A 25,298-nucleotide genomic window follows, 5' to 3' on the forward strand; every position below is an offset into this window, starting at 1 on the left:
GTCTAATTAGAATTGTCTGCCAAAGAAATATGGTTTCTGAGGAGGATCAACTCAGAAGAAGTACATTTTAGCATTGATCTTTACACACTACTCTCGGTTAACTGCTAAATTACGGTGCAAGGTTTTTACTTTAAAGCACTCTTACCATTGGAGGAGCCGCCTGCTCCATTAGCCTCAGTATAAGATTCTGTGACTGTTCTCTTACTTGGTCTTTTGCATCTCCCAGTCGATCCATTAGCACAATAAGAACTACAAAGACAAATAATTTCATATTGTCATGTTCAGGTTGTAAAAGGTTACTGGAAGTAATATGAGAATAGTACAAATATTAACTTCAGCTGTATAAATGAAAAATATCATCAAAACACTGACACCAATTATACATGCATATTTTTCATCAACTACATGATCCTAAATTTTACAATATAAGAATTATATTTAATGTAATGAAGGAATCAATGGAAGATTATACATTTGTTACTATAACAATGGTTATTTCACATCCATAACAATCAGTAAATCACTTTGCAGGATAAATGTTTGGAAACTGTCTACATATCCTTAATAATGTGCTTTTATGTCCTACTTGGAAGGAACTGTCATTACCCATGTACGTCACCTGTGCACCTCAAGCTCTGATCTGAAACTGTATTAAGACTGTTTTGACAAAGAAGGCATGAAGCATTAGTCTGTGGATTAAGGCTGTTTATTGCCAATATGATGAAGCCAAATAACAATGTGTTGGGTATTACCATGGTGGGTAACCACAATTGTTATGTAAAGAGGGACTAATAGCATAAAACGATGTAAAGGTTTATAGGCACAAAGTACCATTTAATTTGTTTGAGGATACAGCATGGTCCTGGAAAGCTTTGATGCTTCCTCATCTTTGGCACAATATCTATGGCTACTACTAAAAAGAGGAAGCCCTTTATGAGTCCCAGAGGAAAGAAATCAAAATCCTTACTTCTGAGCAGGTAGAGCATCTCATGCTGCTCTCCTTATTTTAATCAACTGCTATTTAATCTGTTGGGATTATGTCTAAATCATATACCCAAGATGGCACCAGAGCACATAGGGCAGTATAAGTATGCCACTTATGGCAGACATGAAGGTATGTTTACAAGAGCTAGTTTCAAGGTTGTGATGAGGCTCAGGAGGGACTCAGTCTCTATTTTATCTAATGCCTGTGAGAAAATGCGACTTTATACATCGTCAGCTCCATTTCTTGTGGAGTTTGATTGCTGGTTTTTGGACTCTTGCTCTGCAGTGCCCACTGTATGTGCTCAGAACCCTAAAGCATGTAGAAATTGGCTAAACCCTGATTGGCTTATTTAACTTGCGTGGAAGGCCACATTAGATGGTACGGAAATACACATGTGGCATAAACAGCTAAGTGTCAACGGTGGACTGTAGAAATTATTGTGTCAATCACTAAGGAAAACATGGCTTCAATGTAAAACCGGCAGCGTGACTTGTAAAGTCACCCCTGTGTCATAAGTGTAGCCCACAAGATAGAGTGCTTAATATATAAAAGTGAGCCATGCAGAAAATTAATGTTATCATGTCCCTACACTGACAGGGGCATAAAAGCAAATTTTACTATGGAACGCATAGCTGTCCTATTTAGAAACCAGAGCACAGAATCAGATACTAACACTGCCAGCTGTTGATGAACAGGATCAGTTAGAAAAACAAAATGAAAGAACTAATTTTAATAGTTATTAAAAACCCAATCCAATAGTGAGATTGCTCTAAAAATAAATATTAAGGAAAAGTAGCTTTTAAACAGTCACCTTTTTCTTGCCTGGAGGCTAACTTGCATTAGCACTCCAGCTTTTCCAAGCTTGTAGTTGGTATGAGTAAAATGTCAATGTGGTGTGAAATTACTCCCAGCAGCACACAATAGGTTGACATGAATGGGAACATATGACTCCTCTGAACTCCAAAGAATATTCAGAGGAGGAGCAATGGGTATTCTGTCAAATCATGCTGTGAAATCCTGCTTGGCACGTCTGCTGATCCACATCGAACAACTGGGTGCATTTGAAAACAAGAGAACAGGAAGCCAAAGCAATTCTTCTGTACACCTGTCTGGTTCCTGAAGGACCCTACTTCTGTCCTACAAGACTTGTCTTAGTTTGTTGTAGGTTTTGTGCCTGCTTCAAACTGGACTTTGGATTTTGGAGGAGGGAGGATACTGGTAATTTCCTTAGGACACTCCCACACACAGCCTCAATCCTTAGTACCCAAATTTAGAGTGACAAAAGACTTCCAACATCTTGAAAATGCCTTAGTACATGGCATTTTAGACCTGTTTGCAATAAGGTAAACAGGAACCACTGTAAAACTGGGAAGGCTTACCCCCGGGGAACTTTTACAGCATTGGATAGGGAACGCCTAACAGTCGTCTCCACCACCTAGACAGAGCCAGGCCTAAATGCGGCACTTCAAAATACCCCATCAAAACACTTTTGGACTTGCAAAAGTATATCAGTCATACTGAACCTGCTGCAGTTTGCAGGTGTGACCAGTGAGATGGGCCTGAAAATGGTTGGAGCCCCTTCCACTTGAAATCCAAGGACAGAAAGCTCTCCAAGGAGCACAAGGTTGAACCCATAGGTAGAACATACAAAAGGTGAATAGGACATTCTGTGAAGAGCCACATTCAGTCTGTAGGTGCTCCCGCTGAGGTTCTGAGGGCCTTAGATTTATATTCTTCTGGTTGTTTGGGCACCAAAGAATTCTGGGAACTTTCAAAACTTTTGCTCCAGAGCTTCTGGCAGCCCTATCGCGAAAAGTAGCATCTGACTGTCAGACTGAATTTCAGGTTTATCCCACACACAGAAGAGTTTTTCTTCAGAAAAACAACAAATTTATTTTTCAGATAGGTACTTAGAATGTTTTTTTAACTTCCCTACTTCGAGTCCCTAGTGGGGTCAACCCACTTTGTGATTTCGACCCACGCCCCATCGTGGCCAGCTTTAAATCACGCCTAGGTCCCACTCTACAACTAACCATTCACCACAATTAGTTATTGGCGCATCTTTCTGCCATGTTCTCTTAAAAACATTTTAAAAATACATATCTCCGGGTCCAGTTAATTAATTTTTGACATTTTGGCGTAATTCTGTTAATTAAATTTTACTCTGTTTTGATAGATTGGAGTGTGATTTTGTAATGTATTGTGTATTTGACTTTTTACCTCTTTTGGTACTTATATATGCTTTACATATTTTCTTTAGGTTCAGCCTGCTTGCTTTGTGCCACAGCTACCAGGGATTAGGCTAAACTTTATATTACTGAAACCTTTGCCTGGACCTAGCAAGTGGGTGACCTTATTACTTGTGATGGACATTAATACACCTGAACTAATAAACCACTTTTCACAATTGCCACTTACAATCATTGCAGCAGACAGGTTTTGGTGGAGCAAACACTATGTGGCCCTGTTCAATTTCCATGGCTGTAAGAACTGTATAACTTTTCATGCCCTAGTTTTCTTTCCCAACACCAACGGAAACATCATCTACTTTTGTTGTATCCCAAAACAATTTTCTATTATGGTGTGGAATGTGTTCAGTATCTGCCTGGTTATTTGTGAAAGTGACTCCTTTGGAACAAAAACTGTTTTACATTTTGTGAGTTGCAATTTAATCAGTTCAATATAATGTTTAGGATTTTGGAAATAAATGGACTAGTTACAAGTTTGTAAGGTTTCGTTAATTGCTAAGAACTGTAATCTTTCTAATCATCAAATGACCTTGGAGTTTCATGCTCCAACATACTGAGGGGGAAAGTCCTTCTCATTAGCCAAGGACCCCCTCAGAATCTCTCCAGCGATCCAGATGAGGACCAGCCAAAGACTACTGCAAGTCCCCTTTCCAAACAGACCACCCACCCCTTTGTCATCAAGTAACCCTTTAAAAACTACTTTTAACAGAAGTTTCTATATCCGCACTACCTAATTAAATCAGCCTTCTGCTTAACCATTCTAACACCATTCTACTACCTAATGCCACACTCTACACCCCCCCACTTCAGATTTTGCCCAGCAAAGCAATCAAGCCTTGATCGGCTACATATTTGTAAAAGACCCCACTAACACTTTCACACTATCTCCACTAACACCCCCGCCATAACTGTTGACCCACAATACAGACAATTGCATAACGACAATCTGATCTGCATTCTGCTCCAAACCACCTAACACCTATTGACACTAACATTCAACCCCTCGCTGGCTACCTTCTAGTCAATATCCTCTATAACTGCTGCCCTTCCTACCTCATCCTATACTCTATCAATCATCCTGACAACTGACTACCAAGCTTTCTCACAAATCTAACCCTAGTAAACCACTATTTGGTCTACTGGATGGTTCTGAAGAAGAGGGAGAAGCAAACCTAAGGACTCCATTGCGGTAAGTGCCGAAACAAGTACTCAAGTAACCAACTTAACAACAATACAGCCACTTCCAGGACAGAATATGCATACATGTACTGTCTAGATAATAACACAATGAGGGAATGCATCCCAAGGGAACTACACCAATGAGATAAAGGCCTTAACAACTCTCAGACGAAAACTCTGGATTACCAAGAGCATCCAGTAGATTTAAAACAGGAATGCTCGATTCTACGCCACAGAGGTCTTTAAATCCCAGTGCACGTAACAAATAAAAGCACAATATTTCATCTTTCTCTCCCATATTTCCTACAACCAACACATTAAGAGCAACAGCACAATCTAGGGTACTGAATACCAAACTCCCTTTTGCTCATCTCCAAAAGTAGCTTCACTTCATCCTAATCAATGCTAGATCTTTAAGGAAGAATGGTATCCATATACATGACATACAAATCAACTTCAGGCCAGACTGATGTTAACACTTAAACATGTATACAAATGATGCTCCTGCCATATTACATGAAACCATTCCTAAAAGACTAACAAAATACAGAAACTGACCTTGCAGATAGTGCAGCGGATGTTAGGCATAGTATACAAAATCTCTCCAATGACTATCATAATCAACTACTAAATAACATCAGTCTGAAAATCCTTATTTGTCAGCCGTTTACAACCACCAAAGTTCACTATCTAATTTCCTTAAATCTTCAGACCAACTCCACTTAGTACAGCATTCACTAAGACATTCTGATCTCTGTGTCAGATATCACTATTAACCACCTTAATCTCTGCATCTTTGGAGGCCTCAACATATACATGAGAGATTATTCAACAGACTTCAGACCTACTCAACAATTTTAAAGCACTCAGTTACTACTACCACCTGTGACAACATATGACATGGACAATACCCTTCATGCATTAAATCGCATCAAAGGACCTAATTTCAGTGAGAGATAGGAGGACTGCTTCTTGAATCGACCATTACATCATCACATTCAACTACTTATAATTGTCAAAGAGATCACCAACAATCCAAAATAACATTTCTATAAACAGACCTTCAACAGCAGCAAACCCTAGGAGCAAATCTTGGCTATTAGTCCTTTGAACCCATTGATACCTGTCAGCAACTCTATCAGCCGCTTATGGAAGTCTCTGACATATCAGTTCCTGCTAAAGCATCAAGACAAAGGCAACCACACCAATAAACTCAATTCTATCATAAACACAGAGGAAAACCTAGGAGAAATATGCAGGGAAAAAAATCAAAATGTCGAAACAATACAGAACCTACAAGGCAACCATTAAAATCAACACAAATTCACTATGCCTACCACACTAAATCCCACTAATTCAACCCAAAAACAAATATTCTAAATCATCTCTAAATTCTAAGAACCTGATTGCATGCTAATCCACATCAATCACCTTAAAAACTATGCAACAATTACTAGCTCAGTAAACAAGCTTAAGATCTTACTTCCTAGCTGAAGCAGACACCCCAAGAATCACACAATTAACCAGGAAAGATCACAACCATTTGATCTAAAACTATGTAAATGTAACCAACTATCCATAAAATAAAATTGGCCTAATTATGCTAATCAGCATCACCAATCCCCCCTACTGACTGTTGCCCACCATGCACTTTCAAGAAAAAGTTTCAAGCCACTTCCAGACCATAAAAGGCCACAGCTAAAGTTAATTGTTGTGTCCAGAAGAATTCCCAAAACAATTAAAAACATTATTTGTCAAACCAATCGTGGAGGACCCAACAAATATCTGACCAATGTTAAATGGACCATTCATGAGCAAACTTAATGAACAAGCAGCATTCAACGGTTTTCACAACGTTTGAAGAAAAATAACCTCCTGTCTGACCAACAAATGGGACAGCCCAGGAGGAAGCATTGAATCAGCACCATTGCACTCTGGGGTGATTAAGAGAACATCTTAGATTCTATTGGTGTCACTCTATTACTAATATTTGATGTCTGAGCAGCCTTTTCTAAAGCCACAACGTTTTCCAAAAAGACTGAATAATAAAGGAATACAGGGCACTGCACTAATGGATACAGTCACTTCAATGAGATCCCACAAATAAGATCATTGCTCCCATTCCAATCATTACCATTCAAACAAGATTTAGGCGTTTCATGGATCAACAAGTGATCCAAGTAAATAAACTCTTCAAACCTAACTTGTCACAATTATGCCGACACCACCCAGGATATACTGAACTTGACCGAATGTCGGAAGGCAGATGCCTCATTAAAGTGTGGGCTATATTTTAAAGACTGCTGTAAGGCACCCTAATACAGTGGTATTTTAACTCTATTTTAACACGCACAATCAAAGTTGTTGCATGCTGTAGTTTAATCTGTATGATCTTTTAATGACTACTGAATCTTAAAGAGCACTTGTTTCTACAATTATTGTTTTATTCATTTCATGTATGTCCTTTTATGATTATCTTTGAATATTCAAAGTTCAAAGACTCATGAGTGCTACAAATCATTTGAAACTAAAGCCTTCTAAAACTGAGTCACCAATGGATTATTGATAAGACATGACCCAACAGCAACCTGGTTTATGGAAACTAATCTCTTTTAGATAGCTCATAATAACTAAAGAATTACGGTGCAACCACGGACTCCAAACAGTTACTGAAAAGGCATGTGACGAAAAGGTTCCTTCAACATTGCGAGAACACTACACAACAGAGGCTACTCAACAACAGAGGCTACTGTAACTAGAGTACTCTCATGGCATAAAAGCCTTACCTGCCTTAGCATCTACCAAGCCTAAATTATGCCAATTGACTCATATTGGGCTCACAAAAACACCCAATCAACAAACTTCAACAAGTCCAGAACATCACTACCAGTCAAGTTTGTATCCTGAACAGACATGACAACACTGCCCCCTGACCCATGCTTTGCCCACATGTAACTAGCCCAATTTTCCTACAATTTTTTTTCATACTTTACAGCCAAAAGTGAAATCTCAGACAAAGAGTAGCCACTACTAACCATTAAGCCTTTCTAGAAAGCCCTGATAGGTGGTAGCTCATTCTCAGTTCCAACAATCAAACTATACAACACATTACTTAAGAAAATAAGGGCAATCAATAGCCATGTCTTATTCAGAAAAGCAACAAAAACATTGCTGTTTCCAAATTAAGAATCCATACTCTCCAATGAATGACATTTTTTTTAAAGTGATCGAAAAAACGTCATATAAAACAGCACACAGATTACATGAATCAAAATCCTGATAATTTGGGCTTTAAAGTCACAATGGGTTTTTGATAACCACTGCAGGATCTGTCCTCATGCTTACAATAATGGGTGTCTTACTCAACTGTCAAACCCATGGATCACACAAACATCATTATTCATCTTACAATCAGTATTTTCAAAAAATTGTAAATATCCGTATGTGCAGCTGGTCTATCCTTACACTGTAATCTAATACTTAATGCTCATGTGCATTAAACTCACTGTACATTTCTACTCACTCAAACATCGTATGCAATACAACCATTTCCCCCCCATGTAAAACTAACTGAAACAACGCCCATTCAAGGGCGTCCAGGAACTGGGTTGAAGTGGTTCAGGGACCATCATGATATCGAAGCGCTATATATATAAAACACGGAGAATATACTTACTCTAAGCTCAGAAATCACATCAGGCCTTGCTAAGAGTGTGGAAAGAGCTACATAAATACCCATACCTAACAAAAATCAATCTGGGCTGCACTGGTTCAGCTTTATACTGGAATTGGCACAGCAGTCTCGGGAAAACGGCATGTTCCAATTAAAGTAAGTGAAGAGCAGATTGTCTAAAAAGAATCCGCATGACTAAATCCTCAAAACAACTGGCACTTATTTAAATTAACACGTGTGCTTTATTGAATCATTGTTTTTTTTTTTTTTTACTTATAAGGGGTGGCAGTTTCCCAACTCAGCCACCTGGTGGCAGCGCTGCCATAGGTTTGAACGACAAAGGCGGTGTTCCACAAACGACTGAAGAATAAACTATCACGTTTTAAGTTAACATTCCATTTCGACAGTGGCGGCCGGCAGCTTTTGGAGGGGGGGGGGGGGGGACAGGCAGGAAGCACACATTCTTTCACACACACACGCACGTTCATTAACAACACTCATAACATTCAAACATGCACGCATGCACCAAATACTCATTTTAAAAGATCACACACAGACACACACACACACTTGCCTTAAGCCTTGGAGGTTCCAGGAGGGTTGGGACTGCTGCCTTCAGTCAAGGCAGCAGTCCCAGCCTCGTCACAGAGTGACACTCTTCATGCAGGGCAAAAGGCAGGGGGGCATGGCCCCTCCACTCTAAAGGACGGGCCACACCAGCATTTCGATGCCATCCTTCTTGCAAGGAAGCTTGAACTTTACCACCTAACAAACAAATAATTAAAAATAAGCGGACCATATATTTAAACTACCCTGCAAATGTACGAGTGGACTGATAAAAGTGTTTTGGAATCAGTCATTTGATGCCAAAACAGTAAGGCCTGATCTAGGTCACTGAACCTCAAGAAGAAACATTGCAGAATAAACAAGCACTGGCAAAGCCAGGAGGTCGGGCCTATGGAAACGCTACTGGCGTTATCAATATGTTTTAGGCATGTTGTACACTAGTGTGCCAGCTGTTCTGCATGGCTACAAGTTAGTGACAGAGCGGAATGGTGTAGAGCGGTGGTTCCCAAATTAAATAATATTAACAGATTACTAAAGTGTATATACATGAAGTGGCTAAATGTACAAATGACAATTTTAAAATGTACCTTAAATTTCACAAATTTGAAAATCGGAAAATAAAATTTGAATTAGTTTCCTCAGATTGATTCGTGGGAGGGCTAAAGGGACTTAAAAAAAAAATTAGTATGGATGATCTGTGGCTTCAATTGAATTTAGAAAAGCAGTAACCTTCCTATTAAAATTCTTTTTTTTTAAATGTATATTTGTCTGATAATTAAACTATATGTGCTATCTTTTGTCTGTGTGTTTGATTAAATGATTGTTTCTTTATATTTTGTGTATTGTATTGCAGTTCAAATCTTCAACAATGTTTTTACCCCAGGATCCGGGCTTCCAGTTATGACTCTGTGGTGAGGTCGTCAGATTTTAATAATGATTCAGTGGGGGTCCCCGGGTTCCAGTAATGATAAAATGGGGGACCACAGAAGTAAAAAGATTGAGAACTACTGGTGCAGTGTCGTAGAGTGGAACAGTGAAGAGTGGAGTAGAATGTAGTAGAGTGGAGCAAAACAAAGGGTCATGTAATGGAGTGGCATACAGTGGAGTAGAGTGGACTGGTGTACAGTGCATTGGCCGAGTATGGCCCAGCATAGCGGTGTACAGTGCAGCTGCACAGAAATCAGTATCTTATTAAGCAGCATCGTAGAATGCAGTTGAGTAGATTAGAGTGTTTCATAGCAGAGTGCAGTCGCATAGAGTGGAATGGTGCAGAGTAGAATGGCACAGAGCGCAGTGGTGTAGTGTATTGGCGTAGAGTGTGCTGATGTACAGTTGAGTGGCACTAAGTACAGTGGTGTAGAGTATAGTGGAAAAGTAGAGTGATCCAGAGTAGAGTGCGGCAATGTACAGTGGAGTGCCGTAGAGCAGAGTGGTGTAGAGTTCATTAGCGTATAGTGTTGCAGAATATAATGGTGTAGAGTGTAGTGGCATAAAATCCAACAGCATACAATGCGTCGTCGTAGAATGTAGTGGCACAGATTAGAGTGGGGCACAGCAGAATGCAGTGATGGAGTGCAGTTGTGTGGAGTGGTGTAGAGAAGAATAGCAAGGGGTGCAGTGGTACACAATACAGTGGTGCAGAATGCAATGGTGTGGAGTTGAGTAGACCTGTGTAGAGTGACAGAGTGCAGTGGTGTGGAGCGGTGAAACAGTATAGTATAGTGGTGTGGAGTGGCGTAGAGTGGTGTGCAGTGGAGTGCCGCAGAGGTCAGTGCAGAGAGTGCAGTGTTGCACAGTACAATGTCACTGGGTGCACTGGTGCAGAGTGGCACAGAATGCAGTGGCGTAGAGTGGCACAGAGAGCAACAGCATAGACTACAGTGGTGCAGATTAGAGCGCAGTGATGCAGAGTTCAGTGGTTTAGAGTACAGCGGAGCAGAGTGCAGTGGCATAGAGTGAAGTGACACTGAGTAGAGTGTTGCAGGGTAGAGTGACGTGGCATAGAGTACAGTGGGGCAGAGTAGAGTAGTGTAGAGTGGATTGGCAGAGTGCAGGGGCAAAGAGTGGAGTGGTACAGAGTATAGTACATTAGCATTAAATGTACTGGTGTAGATTGCACTGTTCCAAAGTAGCACGGAATGCAGTAGTGCAGAGTAGAATGGAGTGGCCTAGATGTTGAGCAGGGTGGTGTAGAGTGCAGTGGCATGGGTAGAGTGGAGACAGTATATTAGAGAGTGGTGTGGAGAGCACAGTGGAGTGGTGAAGGGTGGAGAACAGAGTGGAGTGGTGAAGGGTGGAGTAGAGTGCAGTGGTGCAGAGTGCACTGATGTGGTGGAAAGTGGGGTGATGCAGATTACAGTGCAGGGCGTGGAGTGGTGCTGTCAAGTGGAGTGACGTAGAATCGAGTATGCATAGTGTGGTAGCACGCTACCATGACATACAACAATATTTCAATTGAAATGACCATTACATTTGCACAGACATACAGTTCTACTAAGAAAACTATACAGCAACAATGTTTGGAAATGGCATCACCTAGTGTACTGATCTGTTTTGATCGTATTCAAGTATTTGTTTCCAAAAGACTTCGGAATTAACAAAAATGTGCTTAATTTGTGCTTTGCTTATTCTGATACAGTCTGAAATACTTTCACAGTTCATTTAAATGTTGTGTGCTAGAAAAAGCATTTCCTCTACAGCCAACATCCAGCAAGATTGTCACATTGAGCATCTCACTTTGAAGTCAGAGAAAGGAAAGGAAATAACAATCTCCCTCGAAAGACAGAGCCTGACATTTTACCTCTCTGACCATACAGCAAATGTGACACAAGAAGAACAAGATTTACAAGCCTGTTTACAGAAGGCAGGACTTGTGGAGCAATACAAGGGCAGTTTTTGTGAAAAGGCTTTGCTGCTTGGGAGGGACAAACCGAACCTGGAAAGCCTAAAACTAATAAAGCCAGCACATAGAAAGCCAGAAAATTGGAGCTTCACATCACAAAGCCAACAAGCGAAATGCATTCTCAGGGAAGCTTTCTGAATGTCTCCAAGATTTAATTAACAAACCAGACAGCTGCCCTGTTCCATTGACTTCCTAAAAAAAGGCACCTAAAAAAAAAATATATATATATACTAAAAACCCATCAATACACTGCTTGGAAACAAGTAATGCATGGGTGAAGATCACATTCCTTAGAGGCACTGCTTACTTCCCATTATTCATTAGTTTTCCTGAGACAATTATTTATTCTCTTATCTGGGGCCCATGTGTTCTTTGTCTACCATCAAACATCTTCCCAAGCACATCATCTATATATCTGCTAGGTACGCCTCTTGACAGCAATCAGCCTTCTTTTACTAGGTGAAATAGACCCAACTTGTTGAGCCTCTCCTTACAAACCAAAACTCCATCGAAAAAGTTAAAATCATTGTTAATAGCCGTCACTGCTGAGATGCAGAACAGTGGGGAACATCTGAAAAAATGTTGCAGGGTTATGTCTAGCAGAACTGTGCAGCGGAGCTGTACGATTTAAAAGTTCCAAAGGTTTCGCGAATTCAGTATCATTGACAAATTCGAAATTTAGAAAATTAACATATTGGACTGATTTGACACACCTGACCAATTACGCACTCTTCTTTATTTGTCTTTATTTTATGTTACTTTTTCCTCGTTATGCTACCTCATAACATACAGACATACAAGAATGTGATATTTCGACTGATGTAGTCAAAATAAAACAAAAAAAATGGTTTAAAACTAAACAACTTAGGCCAAATCTGCTATAAGCAAGTAGAAATGTATGTTTTTTATTGTCCCTGGAAAGCATGAAAACCTCTGTAACGGCACGGAATGTGTGCATTCACAGATATTAATTTAATAGCAAAAAAGGAGATTATCTTTAAAATGTGGCCACCCTTCCTTCATTGTGGATTTTCTACATTCCTGAATGACTATTGACCTCTCACAAACAGATTGCCACTGTTAGCATGTGAACAATCCGAACATGCACAGTCATGTCGCATTTTATTAAGTGAATGGCAGTAAGCAAGATGGATTTTCAAGGGAGTTTTCCCTAACTTCTGTGATCAAATGTAACTACCGTATGATATTTACCTGCCTCACTTACAATCTGACTGAAGCACCGACACATCAAGGGAGTACTCCCAGTGATATTAGTTTAATTTTTACTTCTGTCTTCTGTTGCCCACATTCACTGACTCTCTGTATTCCTCGATGTATTGTGATGTCCTTTGTTACATCACCAACTACTTTCTGTAGCTAAACTGCAGACGCAGGCCTTGGATTTACAAAACATGGTCTCAATTCAATGGGGAAAACTAGTGAACAATTACAACAAACAATTGGGTTACCGCTCACGAGTACTAACCCTTAATTATTATAGTGGTCCCATTCACATTCTTCAGTTGTACAATGGTTCTTTAGAGGTATGATGTTGTTGGAGCAGATATGCTAATATGAGAAATTTCTAATGATTTGCGTATGAATACTAATGAGAAAACTCGATAAAACTAATATTTGAAAAATAACATGTATGAGCAAAATGTGCCTACGGGGAGTGGTCACCATGTGTATTAACAAGATGCTAATTAATGAAAAATATTCATGAAAACCGTATTACTATGTCATATTTGGATGTGTAGTCAATGTTTTATGTTAATTCGTATTCTTAACTTGGCCATAAAGGAGGCCTGGTTTTCACTGGGCGTTGCCTGCTTTAATGTGAAGAAGCAACAACGCTGCCGAGGACTGGAAGTGAGAACTGTACAGAGTTCAGAAGGCTCTGCTAGAAAATTCTGCAAATGTACCAGTGGACAGGCGATGATGAGGACAAATTGATACAATTATGTGTAGTGTAGGCTAGGCTAAACGTACTTTCCCAGGACTTGAAAAATGGAAGCACTGACTAAGAGACTGTGAGCAACAATTTCATTACCTGAAGAGCCAGATGGTGTTCTCATCAACAGAGGAACCAATCAAACTAATGGAACTTAAATCCTGAATAGACGTGTACATGTGGTAAACAAAAACTATAGGTTAGAGTCATAACTTCTGATAAGGTTGACCAATTAGCAATTAGTGGGATGGACTGAGAGACCCTAATAAAAAGTCATGAAAAGGGGAGAAAATTTAGAGCGGAGAGACGAAAGTTGATGACGTCAGGAGACGCTGTCCGAAGTGCTGATAATTGGGCTTACTTTTCTGTAAGCCTGATACTTTACTGATGACTGGTGACCTGGAGAAGAAGACCGACTCGTCGTTGATTCATCTTGGATAGGTAGCTATAACAATATGACTTATGTGTGCTTTTTCTTTTAGGTACCAACTGCGCTGTTTTAAATATTTTTTCTCTCTTAGATAGATTTTTTCAAATTAATGTTTTTGTCTAAATTGTTTTTGCATGAAGACCCACATGCTGATGCTAATCTGGGTTAGGTAGGCTAACAAGGGCGACTTTGACAATTGACCAACAGAATTGCACTGCTGAATTTCTCCATTAATGATGAACATTTGCTGACTTATGTTGTACTTGATTGCTTGAGATTCTTTTGATGAATATTGTCTTGTGATGATTAATAAAGTTTGATTAATAATAAAGTCGAATAGGGTTTTCTGATTAGAATTGTGATCAATAGGGAATAAAAAAAAGATTAACCTTTTTAGAGTGTGATGGTATTTCTTATTAGATAAGGTTTCTATTTATGTTTGTTATTGATAATAGTGATGTTAATGGTTCTATGGTCTACTTAACTAGGATACTCCATGTGATCCAAAAGGTTCATCGACCTATACGCGTCCCCTTGTAAGTTTACTTACTAAGGACCAGGCGCGCTTTTCTCAGCAGGTTTTGGTAGCAGCTTGATGGTTAGCTTCCTTGGGGAACTAGATAAGTGGTGACTAGTGGTTATGGTAGTAGTTTAAGTTAGGTTCAGTTGTTTGTATTTTATGAGGTTAGAATTTTGTTTTTCTGAAATGGCAATGGTAGCAAAGATGATGTCCCCTTAAACCCAGAAATGACTTTCCCAGATCATGGATCCCGTTGGTAAGGTTTGATATGTTTTCGGCATATTTGTGAGATAGTATGAGAAGTAGTAGGTTGCGCTTGCAGGGCTTAAGCAAAATCGCAGGTGAATTGTGATATATGTGAGGTAAAGTAAGGGAATCTGCGTACTCCAGTTAAGGGTTAGTAGGAGTGTGTGTACTCCACAGTGTGAGAGTAAGGAAGTCGTCAAACTTCATATGTATGTGGCGCTTTGTGCTAAAAAATTATCCACGTGGTTGTTGATGTACAGACCCTGCGTGGTCTAAGACTCCGGATTATATTGACAAGTGTAGGAGACACTTGGTTATATGTTGTAATCTGTCCGGTTTAGTAGGTTGATCGGGAGTGGTCAACCAGTCAGTGTGCGTGGTAATTGAGTAAAAGAAGCTTCGACTGAGATTTGGCGAGTCCTATATGCACCAGGACAGACCCATTGATCAGTTGAGAGTGAAATTAGCGGGTCAAATTTTGCTTGCGAACGTGGGGGACTGGGAAAAAGGAATAGCTAAAGAGCCAGAAAGTGCCATTAGTGAAAATCCGTAAGGTCCCTGAAGCGATTGTGTCCCTTCCTGTAGTAAACCAGCAGGTTTGTTTTAGTTATTGTTTGGTAAAGGTGCCCTCAATAAGACAGCATTAGTTGAGTGAATCGAGTTGAGAAAGACAAGCCGCAAGACTTTGTCAGCCGCTGTGTGACAGTGTGACGTCAAGAGTGTGCCGCACTGGGATAGGTTGGTTGGTGAGAAGAGCCACAACCGGATTGGCAGCCGTCCGTGAGAGGCAATTGTTTGAGTAAACGGGTGAAGGGAATCTCGGGAGTAAAAGTCATTTCATTTATTGAATTAATAGTACACAAAAACAGGCAAAATTAAGTTTTTCAAGACATTTAAGAGTGCAATGAAGGGTGATTCTTACATTAAGGCATCAACAAGGGAGCCGACCCCCTCCTCCCCCGGAGGATTCTCCGGCGTATCTTGTAATGGCAGAAAAAGGTGTAGCTCTGTGTCTTTGGTTGAAGCAATGGAGTAAATTGACAAAGAATCAAGGGACATTAGCTTTTCCGGAACACAGAACGTTTAATTTGAGAATTTTGGATCAGCTGCGATTATCATTATATGATATTAAGCCATTACCGAGACCAGCACAGTTTGAGGCTTTAGCAATCTGGGAGCTAGTGGCCAGACAGCAGCAAGAGCGAAATTCAATAGAAGGATGAAGAAAGTAGAAAAATCACTAGCGGAAGCTAGATGGGATTGGGAGCAAAAGAGATGGAGGATGGCGACAATGCAAGAGATTAAAATGTTCCCAGCAATTATAGAGGGAAATGAGTCAGAAAAAGGGGACAGTGCCAAGGAAGAAGAGAGTGAGGGAAAGAAGAAAAGGAAAAAGTCTTATGTAGACGATGACGACTCTGATGTTGAGGATCTTACTATACAGTTAAGAGACAGACCTCCACCTATGACAACCTAGGCAGGGGGTCCGGGCACTGATGCTACAGACCCTCCTGCTACTCCTGGAACATCTCAGGGAGCCGTGGGAGCTGTACAAACAGAAGGAGGACAGTTACCAGGGGTAGTACAGAGTGCACCTATTGCAGGAACTAGTACTGTAGCTCAGGCACAACTGCATCCACCGTCAGTACAGAGGATTTATACAGATGTACCAGTTCCTGAGATTGTGTTGAATATCCTGGTGCCAAGGGAGCAGGTGCTTCAAAACCCAATATTGATTCAAACAGGCCCGACACCAATGTTGTTACCCTCAGCACAGGTGCAGGGTATGTCGAAGTTTACCCCTTTGTCAGAAATCTCGACTGATTTTACACCAGTTATGATTCAGGCAATGGGAGTACCACTTGCACAAGGTGCAGGTGCTAGGGCAGCCCCGGATGCAATATCGCTACCAATTACTGTTGGTCCAGCGGTACCTTTGTACGCACAGAAGAAAACACAGACAGGTGAACAAGGTGACATGTCACAGAGTCTTGTGAAAAGGGGAGTAGGAGATTCTGCACAGTTGGCATCGTCCCCAGGACAGGCTTTCAATGAGCCTAGAACGTCTATGGGTTTTAGTCCTCTTGTGGCATTGCCAGATGCGGTAAGTGTCTCAAATGCAAGTCAGAGCCTGAGACTTCTAACACTGCAAGGTTAGGGGCGCAGTGGCACAGCAGCTGCCAGTCCCGAATGCAAGCAATATTTCCTTGCAAGGGTTAACAGCTCAGCAGTTGAATAATTGGCTGGACAGTCTAAATATCTCTGAGCGTACCAAAAGGGGAAGATCAGCTGAACCGAGTGGGATTAAATATTGAGGCAAACTAGTTGGTTGAGGGAACGATGGGGCTGAATAGGATAGAATCCTATACTGAGGAAGAGCTGAGGTATTTATGCCCAAGAATCACAAAAGAGGTGGGAAAAATACACCCAAGGTTAGCGGAATTCGCAGAAAAACATGACCTTGATCTTAAAACGACAAAGCATTTAAGACGAAGTTACAGATTAGATTTTGAGGCAAAAAACTTTGAACACATGAGATCAGCTGGGATGAAAGCACACTTAAAGGACTTACTGCAGAGTGCACGGATTTGGGGAGCATTAGAGAACTGGAAAGGCAGATGGACAAAAAAGAAAGAAAAACGAAAACGAGATTCCCAAGAAGGGGCAGAAGGAGTTGATAAAGGGGAATCAGTTAAAATGCTTCAGATGAGAGAAATCCCAAGGAGGCAATTTGTTCGTGTCCCATGTCACAAAAGTGACGTACTGTCTTTTACGAATGATTATCCCAAGTTGAGAGAGAAGCCAGTCAAATGGTATCAGCAGACAGAGATTTGTGAAGCTTTCTAAATGTTTGTGCGAAGACCTGAACACACTATTGGAAATAGTTGTTCCAGCTGACGTATGAGTATAGTGTAAGAGGGCAGTAGACCGACCAACGAGTGAACCTGAGAGAGACAAAGTTACAGGTGCACCGTCACCCGAGGTAATGAAGAATTATTACAAGGTGATCGAGTTCCTGAAGGCTAGGATCTCTCCTAAGAACATTGATTGGCAGCGGATTGATGGAACAGTCCAGGAGTCCAAAGAGTCAATACATACTTACTATGAAAGGTTGCTGAAGGCTTTTAAGGAATACAGTGGCAAGGAGGCGACTGAACCAAAAGACATGTTGCATTTCGGGTTCAGATTTGTTGAAGGGTTGAGACCAGAAGTAGGGCATATGATTAAGAGTCATGTGATTTGCTGGCAGGCAAAGCCGATTGATGAAGTGCTGCAGTATGCTAAATATTGTAGTGATGAGATTGAATTGAAACAAAAGAAATTGAAGGAAAAAGCAATGGTGATGCAGATTAAGGCAGCTCAAACAGGAGCACAAGATGCTTTAGTGCTGCCGATGTCGCCGCAACAGAGAGCTGTCATGTTTCAACCTCAAATGAGGGGTAGAGGGCGGGGAATGGATATGATGCACAGTCCGGATTTAGGCACTGTGGTTGTTCAGAATGACATGCAGGGTATGAAAAGGATGTTGCCATGCTGTTTGTGCGGAAGCGTGGGACACAGGAAGTGGGAGTGCCCATTGATGATGCAGAAAGGAGTGGTTCAGCAAGGTGATGTCAGTGCAGTTCAAACTGTGAGAGTCCCGAAAATGAGGGGCATAGTTTCGAATGCTCTGAATAGAGGGCAGAATTTCTTGCCTGTACAACAGTTGCAGGTGCCTCGAGCACAATTTGCTCCATTATCACCAGTGCAGCAGCAGGTTTCTATGGTAACTAGACAGCAAATGCAAATACCCCAAGCACCGATGGAACAGCAACAAGTTATGCTTACTCAACAGGTCACAGGACAATAGTAACAATACAGTACACCAGTTCCTATTTCACAGTGAGGATGAAATAAACGATGCATGTATGAGTGATAGTTCCGATGAGGGAGCCTGCATTCTTGCTGCGACCTTAGAGGTAGATCAGAGAGGGCCTTTTTTGAAAGGAAAGGTAATGGGTCACAAGGTCTCATTCTTAGTTGATACTGGAGCTACGTGTTCCACAGTAAGGAGTGTGGAAGTACCGAATTTACCTCTTTACAGTAGGACAGTTCAGGTTGTGGGAGTGGAGAATAGACTATTGACGAATCCCATCACAGAACTAGTGCAAGTTGAAATTGGAAATTATTTGGGATTGCATAGATTTGTGGTGTGTGATTCAAGTCCTGTGTCCTTGCTAGGTAGAGATTTGTTGTGCAAGACCAAATGCTCTATAAATTGTACAGATGCAGGCATAGAAGTCCAAATAAATAGTGATGATGAGGAGGAACAGGTGTCAGCCATGGTATTCAATGATGCTTATGAAGAATACCAATTGATTGAATTTTTTCTGATGTTCACTATAAAGGAGCTGAATGCAGACTTGCAGGGAACTGTACTGTAAAAGAGAACGTTTGGGACTTGACAGGAAAGGAAGTGGGACTGATCAAAGGAGTGGAACCAATTTTAAAAAACTTTGAAGCCAAATGTTGAATTCGCGAAACTTCCACAGTATAACATGGCGCAAGATGTGATGATGAAAGTGGAGCAGATAATTGGAGATTTTCTAAAACAAGGAGTTCTAAAGGAAGTGTTGAGCAGCCCATGTAATTCACCGATAATGGGACTGAAAAAGCCATGTGGAAAAGTACGAGTTGTGCAGGACTTGCGAAAACTGAATGACATGGTGGTGAAGTGTTGTCCGATTGTGCCCAATCCAGCAGTGATACTGTTTCAGGTTGCAGGCGAGGCAGAGTGGTTCACAGTAGTTGATTTGTCACAAGCTTTCCTTACAGTACCACTTCACGAGGATAGTCAGTTTCTTTTTAGTTTCCAATTCCTAGAAAAAGTCTATAGTTGGTGTAGGCTTCCACAAGGGTACATGGAGTCACCATCCCTGTTCAATCTGATCCTGAAGAAGAATCTGGAGTCGTTGGAATTACCTTGCCAATCGACTCTTGTTCAGTACATTGATGATTTATCGTTCAAAGATAAGTGGGAATTGATGCCAGAAGAGACAAATTGTGCAAGTTTTGCATTGAAAATAATTTACACTTTAGAAGAGTTGAAAACATTACAAGAAAATGCAGACAAAGAAGAGAAGAAGCTGTGGTCGAAGCTTAAGTGTGTACAGAGACCAGATGAAATTTGGGAATCTTAGGAGAGCCAGATGGAATTGCCGAATAGTCTGTTGACTGAGATGGCTCGGTATTACCATGGTCGGGCACACATTGGAAGAGATGCAATGGTTAGGTTGTTCAAGGTTGATTGGTTCAATCCAAAATTCGGGCAAGCAGCTGAAGCAGCGTGTCACAGATGTGTGATCCGTGAGCAGTTAAATGTGGGGAAAGGAACAGTGGCGAATTTGAGCCACATTGGAAGAGCAGGTGGACCATTCAGCAGAATGCAATTGGATTTAATTGAGATGCCTGCATGTGGTGGACTGAAGTACGTGTTGGTGACTGTGTGTGTTTTTAGTCATTGGATTGAAGCATACCCCACATGCAGAAATGATAGTCTCACAGTTGCAAAGCTGTTACTCAGAGAGTTAATACCACGGTTCAGATTCCCGATCTCTTTAGAAACAGATAGGGGAACGCACTTCAATAACAAAGTGAATAATCTCTTATGTGCAGCACTGAATATTGAACAGAAGCTTCACTGCAGCTATCGTCCAGAAGCATCAGGACTTGTAGAGCAGTAGAATGGTACTCTGAAATCAAGAATTGCCAAAATGTGTGCTGCCACAAATCTGAAATGGCCATATGCATTGCCTTTGGTATTTTGGAAAATGGTACCAGGGCACTCCAAAAAGCAGTCCAAACAAAATAAATCAAAGTGAAAAAAGGAAGAAGTCCAAAGTTCAATCAAGGTTGTTTTCCTAACTGGGTAGGCTTTAATTCCTTGTGGGTATAAATATTCCACGAACAGTCATGAGTGTGTACAGTCCACAAACAGTTAACATGTTTTTCGTCCAAAGGACTTTTTCAAGGCGAAAACGTGCATGTAAGGATTTTACATGTATAATGTTGAAAAAGTCGGTTAATCCAAGGGTATCCTGTAGTGGTCCAACATGGGGTGTTCAAATTGTTAAGATGCAGTGAGAGCAAAGCAAGGTCATACTGAAATCATGAACCTTGAATCAACTGATGCAAAAACAGGCCATGATAAGCCCGTCAAACCACATCAGCAGCACCGGTAACGTATTCCGGCGTTTCGGGAAGTGTAACACTTCCCGCAACGCCAGAATAGGCCTGTTTTTCATGGGTAGACCAATGAGTTTACCAGCAATACCAGCCAATGCTCGTCAATATTATAGATGATATGGTGTTGGACTACTGCAAAGGTTTAGCTGACGTGGTTCGATCTTTCTCTCAGCAGGTACAAGCCGTTACCCAGACACCCATCCATGACCCAGGTCACAACCTGAGAGCCGGAGACTGGGTCGTGATCAAAAAGCATGTGCGAAAGACTTGCCTAGAGCCGCGCGTTGGAGAGGTCCATACCAAGCGGTGTTGACAACTACAACAGCTGCGAAATGTGCAGGTTTGCCTAACTGGATACATGCAAGCCATACTAAGAGAGTGGTGAGTCCTCAGGACCATGAAGAAGTGTTGTTGAGAGCACCAACAGCAGCAAAGCAAATAGTTCTTCCTGAACCGGAACCAGAGCAGGTAGAGCCTTAAGTGGATCCAGAGCTGGTGGAAGACGGATCGATTCCCCCAGTGAGAGACGAGGGTGCAGAAGCTCAGGAGACAGAGCAAGAAAGTAACCCGGCGGAAGTGACCATAGAACCAAGCGCAGGGGAGGTTCTCTCAGAAGCAAATGGTGACAAAGCACAAGGAGACCAAGTGCCAGATTCTGAGGGGGAAAGAGCTGAGACAGATCAAAGCCAGAGTGATCTGACTCCTCCTGAACCCGTTGCAGGTCCATCAAGAGAAGGCACTACAGACAAGGCTAAGGAGAAAAGTCCGGTCTTAGGGGGGCGTGGCCGGCATGGCGGCGTGAGCAGATGTGTTCCGTCCTTGCTCCGCTGCCCGGGCCTCAGCAATAGCGAAGCAGCCCCAGTGGAGGGTGTAGCAGGGGGGTCCGACGGAGCGTGTCGGTCGCCCCTGGACGGAGTGGAGCCCCGAAGGGCTTGAAACGCCCGCGCCTTTCCTGAGTGAGACGGCAGGGCCGCGGGCCTGTGCTGACGCCCGGAGAGGACGGGCGTATCCTGAGGCGGCTTGGGCTGTGAGGTGGCCTTTGAGCCTCGCGGCCCTAGGAACAGTGAGCAGCGCGGCGGCGACCCAGGAGGGCGCAGTGCCGCTGGTGCCCCGTGGGGCCGATTTACATATTTGAGGGACCGGTGGTCTGGTGCCTGTGGCGGTGGGGGCAGGGCCCACGGCGGGAGAAATGGGCCGGCTCCTGCTGATCCAGCAATCTGATTTGGGGGCAACGGGAGGCCCTTGGGTGAGTGGGCCCCGGTACATCGGCGGTGCAGGCGGCCCGCGGGGGATTTTACTGGCGCCGTGACTGGAGGAGCGGCCGAGCAGAGAGGTGTGTCACCATCGTGCAGTGGTGATTGGTGGCGCAGCTGGACCAGGTATCCGGTTCCTGGGCGATGGGCAGCTGCTGGTGAGACGGGACACGGAGCCCATGGACTGTCGGGGTGGGTGGCCCTTGGAGGTTTCTACTGACGCCAGGAAATAAGGAGCGGCTGAGAGGAGAAGTGCCTCGCCACGTTGAAAGGAGGTTAGTGGTGGTGGGCCCCTTCGTTGTGTCTGGGGTGGCCCGAGGGTGTATTTTGAGAAGGCCTAGATCGATCTCGACGCCCGACGTGCCAAGGTACTGGAGTGATGGCGTCTACTAAGGGCAAGAGAGAGCGGACGGTGAGAGACATGCTCACAGGGGCCAGTCCGCTATCGGGCAGAGCGACGGGTGAGCCACCTGCTGTGAGGGCCCCGGAGGAGAGGGGCGAGGTGGAGGACAACGAGGGGGCCCCAGTTACGAGGGGTTTTGTTGCCTCCCTGTTCGACTCACTCAGGAGCGATCTTCAGGAGCTTCGTCGGGATATCTCCGAGGAGATGAAAGAGCAGAAGTTACCTCCCTCGGTGAGCGGGTGTCGCAGGTGGAAGATGGTGAAATCTCCCGGGGAGAGGAGGTGGCGGATCTCCAACAAGAATGCATCCGCATGCGGGAGCAACAGGACCTCCTCCAGATTACGGTGGAGGACCTAGAGAATCGCTCACACCGGCATAATATCCGCATTAGAGGAGCACCGACTGGAGCAGAGAAGGACGACATTGGAGAGTTCATGGTGGAATTATTTTGCTCAGTTCTTGGCCTGGGGGAGTCCCGAGTGATTACGTTGGATAGAGTGCACCGGGTGGGTCGGGCTCGGGGAGATCGCCCTCCGGACATCCTGGCCTGTGTCCACAATTATGGGCTTAAGGAAAGTATACTGCAACGGACACGCAATCTGCCGCAGATTCAATTTAGAGGGCTCCAGCTTCAATGTCCCAGGTTAGAGAGGCTACAATTGAGCCCAGGGCCTTGACTGATCATGCCCCTATTACTGTTGAGCTGGCTTTGGAGGTAGGTCGCGGCGGCACACCGAACTGGCGCTTTAAGGACTCCTTGCTTCAGAGTGAATCAGCAGTGGAGTCGCTCCGTCGTGCGATTGTGGATTATATTGCCTTTAATGATAATGGCAGCACCTCTATGGAAACGGTTTGGGAGGCGTTGAAGGCAGTGGTGCGGGGAGAGGTTATGGCACTGTAGGCGAGGGGTAATAGAGCGAGGAGGGAAATGAGAGAAAGGCTAGAGCAGAGAGTGGCCGTCCTCGAGCATTCCCATAAGTCGACTGGTGCGCCCAGAATTTGGCGAGAGCTCGAGAAGGCAAGGCACCAGCTGGAGCGATTAGATTGGGATAGGGCAGAGTATGCAGTAGCACGTCTTAAGCACAAGTACTATATTGGGAGTAATAGATGTGGAAAGTTGTTGGTGCATCGGTTGCGAGCACAGCGCGCTGCGTCGACGGTTAAGCTGATCCGTTCCCCCTCAGGTGATGTGGCCTGTGTGAGTGATCAGATTGCGGAGGCCTTTGCGGGGTTTTACTGGGGCCTGTATGCGGCGGATGCACGGGACGAGATGGCTCTAGACTCTTACTTAGAGGAGGTGGCGATCGTCCCTCTTGGGGAAAGGGAGGCGATGTTGCTGGATCAGGAGATATGGCCAGAAGAAGTGGTATCAGCTATTTCCCGTCTGAAGAAAGGGAAGTCCCCTGGCCCAGATGGGTTCACGCCATTGTTTTATAAGACTTTCTGTGCTGAGCTAGCCCCGCTACTCACTCGACTTTTTAATTCCTTTCGGACGACGGGGACCCTAGGGCCTAGTATGCTGGACGCCACTATTACTGTTATACATAAGCCGGGCAAGGACCCAGAGGATTGCGCCTCATATAGGCCGATCTCGCTCCTGAACATAGACACCAAATTATTTACGGGGATACTTGCCTTTCGCCTTAATCCATATATGCCGGGCCTCACTGATCCAGACCAGTCAGGTTTCATTCCAAATCGGCAATGCGGTGATAATACGAAACGGCTTTTACATCTGATAGACAAAATGGATAGATCTCATAGAGAGGCACTTTTTCTTTCAATTGATGCTGAAAAGGCGTTCGATAGGGTTCATTGGCCATATCTTTTTTCAGTCTTAAAGCGTTTTGGCGTGGGTCTGGGTTTTCGATCTTGGATTCAATGTGCTTATCGCTCCCCTAGGGCGGCAGTTCGAGTCAATGGGGTGCTCTCTGCGTCTTTTCCAGTTGAACGTGGGACTAGACAGGGATCCCACTTTCCCCATTATTATTTGCGCTATACATGGAGCCCTTTGCGCAGCGCTTGCGAGATAGCCCCCTGGTTTCTGGCGGGAAATTTGGTGGAGATCATCACCTTATTACTTTATATGCGGATGATGTGATTCTTACCCTTGCAGAGCCTGCCACTTCTTTGCCTGCGCTTATGGAGTTGTTAGGTGAGTTTAGCCGGGTTTCGGGATTTAAAGTGAACATGCAGAAGTCCCAGGTCCTCAGTCTTTTCTTGAGCACGGATCATGAGGAAGATTTGCGTACGAGGTACCCCTTTATTTGGTCGTCTTCACATCTTTCCTATTTGGGGGTTGAGTTAGCTACGTCTGCTACAAAAACGGCGAACATAAATTATAAAAAATTGGTACGAGATATACAGCGGGATCTGGAGGGATGGGGGAAACATAAGCTATCTTGGTTGGGAAGAGTGGCCGCGGTCAAGATGACAGTACTACCACGAATATTATATATATTTCAGGTACTCCCGTTGACCCCGCCCCCCCGGATGATTGCTACCCTCCAATCCGCGGTTCTGAGATTCATATTGGAGGGCCGCCCGCCGCGCTTAGCAAGGCAGGTTTTATACCGTCCCAAGAGCAGTGGGGGGCTGGCGGTCCCGTGCCTCCAGAGGTATTTCCAGGCAGCCCAACTCCGCTTTCTTGTAGAGTGGAGTCGCCCACTTACAGAGAAACATTGGTGTTTTATGGACCAGGCGGTGGCTGGC

General features: G+C 43.3%; 1 protein-coding gene across 35 annotated transcripts in view; it reads right to left on the reverse strand.

The window, feature by feature from the left end:
• Positions 1–25,298, reverse strand: part of CLASP2 (cytoplasmic linker associated protein 2) — a 1,425,897-nt gene that overhangs the window by 1,245,691 nt on the left and 154,908 nt on the right. For all 35 annotated transcript variants that reach the window (XM_069214594.1, XM_069214706.1, XM_069214671.1 and 32 more), the window contains exon 3: positions 146–249. In XM_069214594.1, coding sequence (XP_069070695.1) covers positions 146–249 — 104 coding nt within the window. The remainder of the gene's footprint in view (positions 1–145; positions 250–25,298) is intronic.

This window comes from Pleurodeles waltl, chromosome 2_1, assembly GCF_031143425.1.
Source record: "Pleurodeles waltl isolate 20211129_DDA chromosome 2_1, aPleWal1.hap1.20221129, whole genome shotgun sequence".
In the NCBI taxonomy this organism is placed as follows: Eukaryota; Metazoa; Chordata; class Amphibia; order Caudata; family Salamandridae; genus Pleurodeles; species Pleurodeles waltl.